The following is a 14207-nucleotide window of genomic DNA, read 5'->3' on the forward strand; positions in this document are numbered from 1 at the left end:
CCCCCCCCCCATTATAAAAAAAACAAGTGGGCTCTCTCAAAGTCCATGGTATAGTTCGAACACTGCCCAAAGTCATCTTGAATGTAGAATTGTCAATACAACAGAAATATTTGAGAGATCATCACATAAGCTAACTTCATAAATTGATGTTGATTTTTCTAAAATGTTTTTTTTTTAACACCATTATAGTGATTAGCATTCCCTTTGGTTGGGCACTTGGAACTTCGTTTGTGTTACTATAATTTTCTTGCTGTTATTGCAGCAATGCATCATGAAGTCAGAGTTATTTGATTTTAAGAGAAGAAAAGTAATAAATAAGTTGCTTTCAGAAGGTGATCTATCTTCTAATTTAAGCAGTAGTGTATTTATTTGTGTTCATTAATGATGCTTTTCAAATTTCATTTTTTATATATACTTTGAGATGCTTTTAATAAGGTTTATATCATTCTTAAATAGTATGTGATAATATGCTAAAATCACAAAGAGACTTAACCATTCAGCACGTGAATCACAACAATAGTAACAATTATTACCATAAATTATTCATTTATTTTCATTAATTGTAACAATAACCATTTTATTTGCTCTTTTTGTTGTGCTACTACTGACACAAGACAGTAAATAAAATTGGCAAATAAAATCAACAACTGTAAAACAAAGCTACTGCATAATTTTTTCTGCCGCAAAGCACTCTGGGAGTCAGTGAGTAGCTATACTAAGTCATGAGTAAACCTTTAATGAAAGGATCAAATACCCACTACAGTTCTTTTTTAGTTACTAGAACTCATGTGTAAGTAAACTATACTAACTAAGCATTTGTCAGTACAACATACTATTCCTATTTCACTTTACTTTTTTACTTTCACTTTAGTTTTTTTTAAGGCAATCAGTTTGCATGATTTTTTTAAGTAAGCCCAACTAATTAGATTATAATTTTATTTATCTATAATTTTTGCAGGTTTGGTCCACCATTCTTTACTTGCTAATAAAAGTACAAGCTATCAGTTAGTTTTAGCTTTACAAAAAAAATGACTGTTTCTACATTAAAATTAAGAGTGATTAGATGACAGAAGGCATGTAGTATAGGTTTTGATCATGTTGATTATTTAGAAGCCTTAGAAATCTGCTATTTTCTTGCTATATAGCTATTTTTATATTAAGGCATACTCCAAAAGTCACTGTTTAAAGCTCTCTCCTCAGTCCATCAAGAACATTTATGGATTTCAAGATGCAAAAATAAATAAAACAAAACAAAACAAAAAAAATACATGAAAGTTTGTCAGCGATCAAAAGAAAGCCAGATGCAACAAAAATTGAAAAGCGCTCAAAACAGCACTGCTGTATTAAACCTGTGATTCTCCCTCAGTGCAATTAAGAAGCAAATCAGCGGGGAGGATTAAAACATCCACATCTGACATTCCAATCTTGACAGGCCTTCCTGAGCTCCGCTGCACATTTACAAAGTCCTGCAGAGCACCCTGGAGAAAATGCAACACAAATCGAGGACATTTTAATAATGTAACTAAAAAAACTAAGCGTGCTACTCGAAATGTATTGAAGAGTACTTGACAGGTCTTTAAATATATTCTGAGCCACTGACAGAGTAGGGTTTATGTTGAAACATGCATCCCTTTTTTTCCTTTCTCCTCTTGTGTGAACCAAACATGTGACATATGATATCCTTCTTCAAAATAAAAGCTCATGTTGCGACTGAAATGAGATGCTGGTCGCTCCATGCAGTCAGATGGTGACATTGATTTCCTCCATTTGGCCTGCAGCCCTTCAGAAATACTCTCCGCTGAGCCAACGGAGAGTATAATCACATTCCCACAAAGCCAGCTGAGACCATCAGCCACTTAACGTTTCTGATGTTGACAATGCTATTACTCAGTTTATCAACAAGTGCAGAAATGCTACAGTGAGATATACCAGTTGATTAGCATGGAGTATCGCAACATTGGAAACGTACTGAATATGGTACTTGTAATCAGGGTTGGGGAGTAACGGAATACATGTAACGGCGTTACGTAATCAGGATACAAAAATCTAGTAACTGTAATCCGTTACAGTTACATCAAAACGTACTCAGTGCAATCACTTGCATTTTTTCAGTGGATACGCCATCATTTTTGCTCATAAAGGTAAGAGTAATACATCACTCAGAACTGCAAAGGGTCTACTTTTATTTGTGTGCACTCAAAATATCAACAAAATGTTGTGCTTTTATAAAATAAAGAAAACAACCATGATGCGCTTTCTGCCGTCTCGTCTTGAACAGGAGCGCTTCACAAAAATGAACCGAAACTCAGCGAATACATGCCTCACAGACATGATAAATATATCTATAGAAAGCTTTAAATTACTACTCAACGAAATAAAACAAATCGAAAACAAAAACTCTTTCATTATAATCATAATCCGTAAGGACGCACTTCTCTCTAAAGGCGCATCTAAAGAGGAGAGATGGCAAGTCAGGATCGACAAATTCATCCTTTGTGATACCAACTCAGAAAACACTAGTTTAATAGTATATTATTCATATATCTATAACTATTTCCCCCTGACACATTCATGGTAATTATTTTTGCTAGGGCTTTGTGGTATGTTTTAGCCTATTGCATGCATTTGAACGCAGATCTTTTCAGCTACGCTGATGGCTCACATACTGCTGCTGGACACTAAACACCGTCGAGCCGCTCTTGACAGTCGCGGTAGCACGGTCTCGTGTTTTTTCCACCAGGCAGCGTGGCAAATTTTTTTTCATCACTAATTGATGGATGTCTAAAATATAAAAATAAGCAGAAGCCTAAAACAGGCCCGAGGCCTGGCCCGCGTCTGAACTATGATGTGAAAATTAGCTCGAAGCCCGGCCCTTGGGGCGTAAAAAAGTTGGGCTGAAATGCAGGGCTCTGGTTCCTGGTTCTGTTGACACATGTTGACTCATGCGAGCCTTCTGCTGGTGCATGTGCAAATAACACCAGTCTACAATTATTCTCCTCAAATGCTGGATGAATTAATTACGATGCTTTCTGCTGGGAAAAACGTTTTCATGTCTGGAAATTTCACAGTTATTTTGTTTTCAAAGTGGATAAAGGAAATAACATAGTTGTACAGAACTTGCGGAAAATGAGCCTGAAAATGTAGAAATTAACTTGAGAGTCCCCACACCCCGGATCAGTCAATGAAATAAAGAAAGTTAGCATTTCACATTAATTTCCACATGTAGGCTTATTTTAAAATAGACTAATGTATATGGTGTCATTTTTTTAATGTTGTGTATAAACTATATTTATTTTTACTTGTACATGTTAAAGAAATAAAAAAAGTAATAATAAAAATAAAACTGTAATACTAAACTGTATAGCCACTAGATGTCTGCATAGCCTTTTATATAAATATACGGGCTGACTGGTTCCTGGTTCTGTTGACACATGTTGACTCATGCGAGCCTTCTGCTGGTGCATGTGCAAATAACACCAGTCTACAATTATTCTCCTCAAATGCTGGATGAATTAATTACGATGCTTTCTGCTTGGAAAAACGTTTTCATGTCTGGAAATTTCACAGTTATTTTGTTTTCAAAGTGGATAAAGGAAATAACATAGTTGTACAGAACTTGCGGAAAATGAGCCTGAAAATGTAGAAATTAACTTGAGAGTCCCCACACCCCGGATCAGTCAATGAAATAAAGAAAGTTAGCATTTCACATTAATTTCCACATGTAGGCTTATTTTAAAATAGACTAATGTATATGGTGCAAATGTTTTAATGTTGTGTATAGCCTAAACTATATTTATATTTACTTGTAGATGTTAAAGAAATAAAAATAATAATAAAAATAAAACTGTAATACTAAACTGTATAGCCACTAGATGTCTGCATAGCCTTTTATATAAATATACGGGCTGTAATATCTATGGTGAAACAAGACACGATTTTTAATAGTTTCAAATAGTTTTTACTATAGTTTTTATTAGTTCTAATTTTAAAGTCATAGTTAAATAAAAGTACGTCGATATTGCTTTTTTGACTTATTTACATATGTAACTTGAAGTAATTCAAAAGTAATCAGATTACATTACTTTTATATTTTGGTACTTGGATTACGTTACTGAATACTTTTTTAATGGAGTAATTTGTAACGGTAACGGATAACATTTTAAAAGTAACCCTCCCAACCCTGCTTGTAATAGACAAAGACAAAATGATTCTGCATTCTGCAGTGAGATAAAGCATAATATATTTAGCCGTTCATAGTGTAATGTTCACTGTAGCGATGCAACTGATAAATTACCCTGCTGGAGTGGCGAACGTTGAAACTCTTGGTAAGTGATGCACGCTTAGAATAACTAAATGGACTTCTGCCCCTCAACTACCCTTTTCCCGCAACCCTGCAACACATTAACCTCCACACCGTCACGCCAGCCATTGACGCCATGTTATTTGTCGGCACGGTCACATCTCTGAGTGCCACCATATCCTTCTAAAGCCTGTGAATAATGCATGTGCAATGAGCCGGAGGGAGAGAGGGGCTGGAGTGGCCAGAAGTTTTGAAGCGATCCATATGGAAGGAGTGCAGCAGTGGCGCTCTCCCCTTCTTTGTCGGGTATTGATTTCATGTCACTTCGGACAGTTGATACTGATTCCAAACAAAACAGACAACAAAATAGGTTTGAGCTATCTGCAATCATTAACTCGAGATTGCACCACACAGGGGTGGGGTGTTTGTCTGTGTGTGCGTGACGGAAAAGAGGTTTTTGCCTCCCTTTGTCAGGGAGGCAAAACACAAGCAGCTCATTCATATGTAAAATATGGATTGTCGTGAATAATAGTTTAATCAAGCCCTGCCTATTGGTACACGTGCGTGCAGCGAGGGATGGATGTGATGCGTGGAATGACATTAGCTAATATGGGAGATTTGTCTGTGACAACTTTATCCATTAGCAAGTCTCCGGCCTGTGCTGCTAAAGTCGATTTAGAGTCGTGTGTTAGTATCGTTGGGCATCAGCGAGGCTGCAGAACTCGTGGAGCGACAGCTGTGCTGATTCAGAGAGATACTCATGAGGTATAAGCATTCTGCTGCTCTGAAGTCTAAAGGGATTATGCCTAAACTTGGTCATGGCTCTTGCGGGCTCGCTACATTTTCGAGATGGCACGCAATATATCCTCAGATACGCGTCATCTGCGTGGATTGCTTCTCTCTGCAGCATGGGGGCAAGAAGAGCAGCTACTTGAAGCTGGAATCATGCGACGAGGTCAACGTCAAAGAGCTACACCCTTGCCATTTTTGTGATTGAGGTCGCCTTGTTTGTATGCACGGAGGGTTTGAGCTAGTTTGATCTGCCATCCAGAATAGACTAATACAAGGACCTGGCAGTAAGACACAAATTAAGTGTCAGTAGTCATTTAGACTTGGTTAACAACAAATTCGTAGCTCAGTGAATCTCCTAAAGCTTTCCAAGCAAGTAACTTTGAAGCTAGGGACAACAAGGACACACAATGAAGAACCGTGTGTTGTTATTATTATGTTGTCTCCAGCAGTGCCACTGGTATGACAGAGTGAGTTTGATGATGGAGACAGTGGGTTTCTGGAAGAAAGCTTGCACCATTCCTGATGCTTATTAATATTTGGAATTGCATGATCCAATTTTCAGAAACTCGCCTAAATAATGTTAAGCACATCTAATCTGTGCTAAGACATGTTGGACATTTTTTTCCTGAAGATCGACTTTAATCCTAACATTCAACCTTGTTCCACTGGCTCGCTGTGCCTCATTTCTGGGATATGTTTCTGCATTAGGGGGCAAAAAAAGGTTTTATATGCACACGCCTGGCAAGGCTGAAATTAAATTTACTTGGGTAGAGGCTAAGCAACAAAGAGCTATGGATCACAATAAAAGCATATCAAAAGCAAATAACCCTCTCTGACTGTAAGGGAAATGGGTCAGCTGAATAAACAACACTATTTAAGTCTCTCTCTCACTTTAGTCAAAAGAAAATGTATTCAACAAACACCAAAGTAAATAGCACCATGAAGCATGCTGTAAAAAGGCCCTGGTTTGTCTATTTAATAGTCTTGTTTATTCTGTTTGTTTTTTTAATCTATATACATTTTTTACAAGCATATAATGAGCCCATGTTTCCGGGACAGACCTACAAGCAGACGCAAAATTCTTGATGAAATAACATGAAGTCTCTCAGAGGACTGTACTGCACAAATTTCATTGCTCAGGGGGTCATACTTATAGCACTATTACTCAAAAGCAATGACAGAATAGCTTGATCTTTATATTGAAATTAATTTAGTAGTTATATTGAAATTAGCAATGCACCGTTGTATCAGCCATCACATTTATTGTGTTGTATATGGTCTACAGTCAGCTTCTGTGTGTAATATATAATAATTACCTACCCAAATTAATTAAATCTTTAAAATGTAAAGTACAGGTGCATCTCAATAAATTAGAATGTCGTGGAAAAGTTAATTTATTTCAGTAATGCAACTCAAATTGTGAAACTCGTGTATTAAATAAATTCAATGCACACAGACTGAAGTAGTTTAAGTCTTTGGTTCTTTTAATTGTGATGATTTTGGCTCACATTTAACAAAAACCCACTAATTCACTATCTCAACAAATTAGAATATGGTGACATGCCAATCAGCTAATCAACTCAAAACACCTGCAAAGGTTTCCTGAGCCTTCAAAATGGTCTCTCAGTTTGGTTCACTAGGCTACACAATCATGGGAAAGACTGCTGATCTGACAGTTGTCCAGAAGACAATCATTGACACCCTTCACAAAGAGGGTAAGCCACAAACATTCATTGCCAAAGAAGCTGGCTGTTCACAGAGTGCTGTATCCAAGCATGTTAACTGAAAGTTGAGTGGAAGGAAAAAGTGTGGAAGAAAAAGATGCACAACCATCCAAGAGAACCGCAGCCTTATGAGGATTGTCAAGCAAAATCGATTCAAGAATTTGAGTGAACTTCACAAGGAATGGACTGAGGCCTGGGTCAAGGCATCCAGAGCCACCACACACAGATGTGTCAAGGAATTTGGCTACAGTTGTCATATTCCTCTTGTTAAGCCACTCCTGAACCACAGACAACATCAGAGGCGTCTTACCTGGGCTAAGGAGAAGAAGAACTGGACTGTTGCCCAGTGGTCCAAAGCCCTCTTTTCAGATGAGAGCAAGTGAAATGCTTTGTTATACATTAAAACAGTGACACAATTCAATGCTCTCAGTTCATTTGAATGTAATTTTGTTCCATAGCTGCACCTCATGCCACTGATAACAAAACACTGAGAGACAACAAAGCTTCCTTTTGTAAAGAACAACTTGCACCTTTATTTAACAAACCTATATTATAAAAGGCAACTAAGTCATATGAATTTGCATTTTGTTTTTGCATTTGCATTCAAAAGTAAATGTAGCTGTGATCTCACAATAAATAGTCATAGCAGCAGATTATTGGTGTTTGCTTTTAAGTAAGATCTGTACCATTCCTGTGCATCCCTGGAAATATATTTGACTTTGAGCATGGTTTGAGATCTCTTTTGAAAGATACCATTAGAGGCTACAATGATTTTATTAGGAGAACAAAATCTGAGGAGATTTATTGAAGATTTAGTGGTCATGCATTGTTGTTTCCTGACCTGCAGGATTTTTACATCGAAAACGGTCATAATTCATAAATAAAATGCCATATATTTTTTTAGATCTACTACAGTGTGAAGCTGACTGTTTAGTTATTGACTTTAATTACCAATGCATAAACAGTAATCCATCTGCAAACATCAGTGGCACATGAACAGCACTTAAATTAAGCAGGCAAGTATATAAATACATAAGCAAATAAATAGGTAAATAAATACAATTAAAAAATATATATAATAGTACTTGACAAAATGTCTAAAGTGAAAACAGAGGTGTAAAATACAGATTCCAGTAAGTCAAACTTATGCATGGCTTTTTAACATCTGAAATCACCTTCTAAATGGTGGTTTTATTTTAAATGGTGGTGGGGACGTGATAGATGTTCCAGGAGACTGGTGCTGTGATGTCACACTAAATCAAATTCAGTACATTTTCTATCTGCTGACCTAACTGGAAAATGAATTTCTGCTTCCAAAGCAAGGAACTCACATTCAGTGACCCCTACTGACTATCATGTGTGGGGGGCGCACTAAAATTAACGGCTGATATCGCTCCTCTTTCATCTCAGATGCTTCTTTCTTCCCTCTCTTATTATCTCTCTCTATCTCTCGTGCATGTGTTTCTCTTTTGCTTATGTCACTGCCAGACGGAATTGGTAGATTCCAATCAATGTTCTTCTTTGACTAATTACTCTGACAAAGATGGTGAGGATCCAGATGAATAGATGCCTGCTGAGCATGCCTGGCAACACACACGCAGACGCTGTATCAAGAAACATGCCAAATATATCTTCCTAAGCAGCTAGAAATCTGCAGTATAATGATTCTCTATTAAACACTTACCAAGAGATGGTCTGGTATGATGGCTTTGGATTTAGGCCACTGTTAAGGCCTAATATGCTCACTGCAAAATAATTTTTGTTCTTTCGTTCGAGGCGGAAAAGACGCTCCAAATGGCTGAACAATGATATACTGTTTGCATGTATTCCGATGCCACCCACACTGCATACCCCAATGCTGGTATATAAATGAATATATATAGAATATTTAAATATGTGCCGTGTGCTATCCTCTTAATAACATAACAAAACCACAACAAACATTGACAGCTGTGACAAAAGAGCAGTTAAGAAAGCATCTGAACACAGAGATGTGGATATGTTTACGCCAGATCTGCATTTCGAAACTGTTTAAGTCAGGATGTTTAGGATAACGAGGGACAAGACGAGACACACCTGACATCAATGAACAATCAAGGTGAGGGAGAAACTGGGTCACGGAGCACATGGGGAGGGAAAACACAACAAAGATAGTCCAGGGGCGTGACATTACTCCCCCCTCCCGGAAGGCGCGTCCCTCGCCGTAACAATAACAGAAGGAGGGACGGGTGGGAACTTGGGAGGAGGCTCAAGAAAGGGATGGACACCCGGGAGGGGGCTGGCAGACAAAGACCAGGGAAGTGATGAAGGAGGGAGGAGCCAGGGAGGAGACAGGAGGGACTTGGAGCAGGCAGTGCCAGGTGGGACCCAGGGCACAGCCGAAACATCAACCCACGGTGGAGCCGACGGAGGGAGGAGCCATGGTGGAGGAAGGGCTGACGACTCCAGGGGGCCGACCAATGGCGGCGGAGCAGGTGGCAGAGGAGCCCGAGGTGGAGACAGAGAGCCAATGGGCCAAGGCGACACTGAGGATCCAGAGGGCCAAGGCGGAACACATGGCTCAGGCGACCGATATGGAGGCGGAGATCCAGAAGGCCGCAGTGCAGCCATAGTGACAGAGGACCAAGGAGGAGCCGAAGGGAAGGAGGAGCCTGACAGAGCCAGAGGGACGAGGCGCAGCCGGAGGAGTGGAGTCCCGAGGCGACAGATGGTCAATGACAGACCAAGGCGGAGCCGGAGGAACGAGGGAGCCCGGTGGAGCCAGTGGACTGATGGTGGCAGAGAAGAGGCATGGTGGAGCCGACGGGTCGATGGGCCGTGGCGGATTCAGAGGCTGGAGGCGAGGACAGGGGATCCTCCAGCCACGGTGACGATGGAGGATGGCAGACCCGCGGAGCTCCCACAGTACAGATCGAGGGCTGAGGGTGAGCAGAGGGGCTGCCAGACGACAGCGGTGAAGGAGGCAGGACCGGGTGGGTTGGCTTGCATTTATGAGCCTCCGGGCTAAACTCAGGAACAGGAGCCCTCTCTGGGCTGAACTCAACAGGAGCCCTTGCCAGTGGACTGATGGTGGCAGAGAGGAGGCATGGTGGAGCCGACGGGTCGATGGGCCGTGGCGGATTCAGAGGCTGGAGGCGAGGACAGGGGATCCTCCAGCCATGGTGACGATGGAGGATGGCAGACCCGCGGAGCTCCCACAGTACAGATCGAGGGCTGAGGGGGAGCAGAGGGGCTGCCAGACGACAGCGGTGAAGGAGGCAGGACCGGGTGGGTTGGCTTGCATTTATGAGCCTCCGGGCTAAACTCAGGAACAGGAGCCCTCTCTGGGCTGAACTCAACAGGAGCCCTTTCAGCCTTCCACATTCCCAGATCCATTAATTGCTCACCCTCAGCCATGGTGCAGGGGGCGAAGCTCCTCTCTGTGCATTCACTGTCCATGACGATCTCCCCCGTGGCGAGCTCTGTAGCCGGCTCTCACACCTGGTCTGATGTCACAGGCTCGGGCTCCTTTGGTGATCCTCAGCACTGTCGGTCTCTCTGGCGATGGCTCGTCGGTTGCGGGGAGATGGTGGGCAGGGCTCTGGGTCTGGCTGTATTCTGGATGGGAGATAGACGCTCTCCAGACACCTGATGATAGCTTCTCTCCAGCTTAGTCCGGTGGTCTCTGGGAGGTCGATGGGGCGGTGGTAATTAGCCCCGATCCAGAACAGTGAGTTCAGCGCAACATCGTCAAATGCCGTTAAAACGGCGAGCTGGCTGAACTCAACTGCATACTCCAACAGGGAAAGGTCCTTGCGGGCTAGGGCGATTAACTTGGCAGCGAGGGGATCCATGGGGAACACGGGGAAAAACAGAAAACAAACACTGTAAAAAACACAGAAAACAAACGAAGGGGAAGATGCAAATAAACTATTTTGAAGGTTGGGTCTTCTGTCACACTATGCTGTCGAAAGTAACGATGGAGACACGAAGTGGCATTAAGAGTCTTTAATCATAGAAACACAGGGGATAATCCACATCAGGAACTGGAGCAAACACACGTAGACAACAAAGTAGACCCGACAAACACAGACTGAACAGACTGGGGCTAAATACACAGGATAACGAGGGATAAGACAAGACACACCTGACATCAATGAACAATCTAAACTGGGTCACGGAGCACATGGGGAGGGAAAACACAACAAAGATAGTCCAGTGACAGTTACATTATAACTACAAAATTATAATTACAACTTAAATTGCAACGATTAGCTCTCCAGGGTGTTCATGTTTTAACTGGTGTCTCACGAGAGCCGATGCGAATGCAGCATTAAAGAAGGGGTGTCTGAAGTAACGAAAGGGGTATCTTCACAAAGTATCTTCAGGTACACATTAAATGGCCCACATATTTGTCAGGAGCAAAAAAGCCTGTCTTTACTACAGATATGGAACTAAAATCTACCAATAAACCTACAGATGGCAGAGTATTAAATAATATTACTTATAGACGGCTCTGTGGAATACTTGATTCTGATTGGTCAGTCGCAACATTCCGAGGTATGTTATACCTCAATAACAACCGGTAAAAGCTGATAACAAATAACTGATAACAATAAGCTGAATATAACCTCTGCTTCACATCGGAGTCCTGATCACCCTGTCGGGGGTTATTCTGTGATAACAACGGGCTTGATGTGCATTATCCCAGACTTACTAAAGGAAAATTGCCCAGGCCAACATATTTGAAAATGTGACTCTACATCCATTACATAAACACGCTTTAGAGCACCAAAAGTTTTAGATACTCAATTACAGATAAATACAGACAAGTTACCATGATACCACCACTACTTTACTATAAAACACATATTTTACTAACATAACGCTTATTTTGTCCTGAACAGATGCATAATATTATGGTAAGTTAGAACAGCCAGAATTGCAACCGGTGACAAAACAATAAAGCGAAATAATCAACTAATTACAACCAATTATCTCGCCCTCTAATATGGGGGGAAAATAACTACAATATTGATATAGTAACCTAATATTAAAGGCAGGGTAGGTGATTTGGTTCAAAAACATTTTTTGTTATGCTGGTTAAAAGTCTCTTCACATCCCGATACCAATCACTAAGTTAAGTGGTCTAAATGTATTTCTATGTATTTATATTGTCAATGGAAGGTGTAGGACTATAAAATGTTCGGCCAATCATATTCCTCGGTCCGAGGGCTACGATAGGCTGTCCTATCTGCCTGTCAACGTATGTATTTGCAAACCTCTGCACACCCTGCTCATGTAGACATGATACGTCATCAGCGCGTTCCATTACGCTATTGCAGACCAAGCGAGAATGGAAGGTGTTATTATTGTAATATTATGCACTTTGTACTGTAATGTTTTCTTACTGGTGAATAAGACATGAGGTAATCTGACAGCACTGCATTTAACCCTCCACCAACGCTGTCTCTCATCGTGTCACTGGTCAGTCTCTGGTCTGCCTGTGTGTGTTCATGTGTTTTGGAGGAGGCATGGCTTTGAAGAGTGATTCGCAGCGAGGGTGGGATCTTATGCTTTCAAAGCTAGCTTGCTATTGCTAGCCTCTCTGAAATCACCTTTCCTACATTTAATGTTAGAAAGCCAATGCAGTTGAGATTATTATTTAAATTTTTTTTTTTAAATCATTAAAATCCCTTTTCACAATCATATTGATTGAGGGGGCAGGACAGCCCGGTTTAGGGAGTGACGCCCAATCACACCCCTCTGTGGCTCTGGCCCTGTGTCTCAAACCAAAGGGCTGAACTAAATATTATTTGGCCAACACCAAATGAACTTCACAATTGCAAGATTTTCTTCGAAATGACATCACACCAGTTCGATTTTATGTTTTGCTTGAAGTATATCAGACCCTTTATGAACACACACTTGAGACACACCTGGAATGGGTGGAGAAAGATGTATGTCATGGCAGGGGTCATTTTTTTATGATTTAATGCTGTACTTCATTTTTAGAAGACCACTAGCTCTGGCTCTTAATTGCAAGCTCAAAATTCCTTTTTTCGCCAAAATCTCTGTCTGTACGTACCTTCACAATTCTGACATGTACGAGTGAGCTAATGAGTAGTGAAAACTAACTGGCATCACTACAATGCAATCTAGGCTAAACACGTCTCGGAATCCCTCAGGTTCTTCCAGCGTTTCTTTCTTTCCAGGTTTATTGAGTCACACTTGTAACCAAGCCCGCTCCACCACCGAAAATCCAATTCATGGCAGTTTGTGTCAGCGATTTACAGCCAGCTTTTTTTTTTTAAATCATTAAAATCCCTTTTCACAATCATATTGATTGAGGGGGCAGGACAGCCCGGTTTAGGGAGTGACGCCCAATCACACCCCTCTGTGGCTCTGGCCCTGTGTCTCAAACCAAAGGGCTGAACTAAATATTATTTGGCCAACACCAAATGAACTTCACAATTGCAAGATTTTGTTCGAAATGACATCACACCAGTTCGATTTTATGTTTTGCTTGAAGTATATCAGACCCTTTATGAACACACACTTGAGACACACCTGGAATGGGTGGAGAAAGATGTATGTCATGGCAGGGGTCATTTTTTTATGATTTAATGCTGTACTTAATTTTTAGAAGACTAGCTCTGGCTCTTAATTGCAAGCTCAAAATTCCTTTTTTCGCCAAAATCTCTGTCTGTACGTACCTTCACAATTCTGACATGTACGAGTGAGCTAATGAATAGTGAAAACTAACTGGCATCACTACAATGCAATCTAGGCTAAACACGTCTCGGAATCCCTCAGGTTCTTCCAGCGTTTCTTTCTTTCCAGGTTTATTGAGTCACACTTGTAACCAAGCCCGCTCCACCACCGAAAATCCAATTCATGGCAGTTTGTGTCAGCGATTTACAGCCAGCTACGGTTGGCTCCAATGACATTTTGCAGATCGTAAAAGCCCCTGCACAGTAATACAACCTTATTAATGAATGTATTAGCTGCAATGCATCCCTAGAGCCTGCAACATGGGGAACAGAGAAAAGGTAGAGAGTGCAGCTAGGTGGGGATGAGTCATCCTACCTGGTTTGCAAGCTGGGGTCGAAAAGCATGAGAAAGATCCACACGCAGGGGATGCATGCTGCGAGCTTGCGGAGAATGCCAGCCATATCACTCTGAGTTCTGAAAGACTGCAGAAAGAAGAGGGAAAGGAGGGTGAGAACAACCAAAATAGTGAAGTGGACATTTTTAGAAGACCACTAGCTCTGGCTCTTAATTGCAAGCTCAAAATTCCTTTTTTCGCCAAAATCTCTGTCTGTACGTACCTTCACAATTCTGACATGTACGAGTGAGCTAATGAGTAGTGAAAACTAACTGGCATCACTACAATGCAATCTAGGCTAAAC

At 41.1% G+C, this 14207-nt stretch overlaps 1 protein-coding gene across 1 annotated transcript in view; it reads right to left on the minus strand.

The window, feature by feature from the left end:
- The window catches only part of LOC107571377 (gamma-aminobutyric acid receptor subunit alpha-3-like), a 123435-nt gene that overhangs the window by 79931 nt on the left and 29297 nt on the right, over window positions 1-14207 (minus strand). The window contains exon 2 of the mRNA XM_016257696.1: window positions 13885-13991. Coding sequence (XP_016113182.1) covers window positions 13885-13941 — 57 coding nt within the window. The 5' untranslated portion in view covers window positions 13942-13991. The remainder of the gene's footprint in view (window positions 1-13884; window positions 13992-14207) is intronic.

This window comes from Sinocyclocheilus grahami, unplaced genomic scaffold (genome assembly GCF_001515645.1).
Source record: "Sinocyclocheilus grahami isolate Dianchi unplaced genomic scaffold, SAMN03320097.WGS_v1.1 scaffold1588.1, whole genome shotgun sequence".
In the NCBI taxonomy this organism is placed as follows: Eukaryota; Metazoa; Chordata; class Actinopteri; order Cypriniformes; family Cyprinidae; genus Sinocyclocheilus; species Sinocyclocheilus grahami.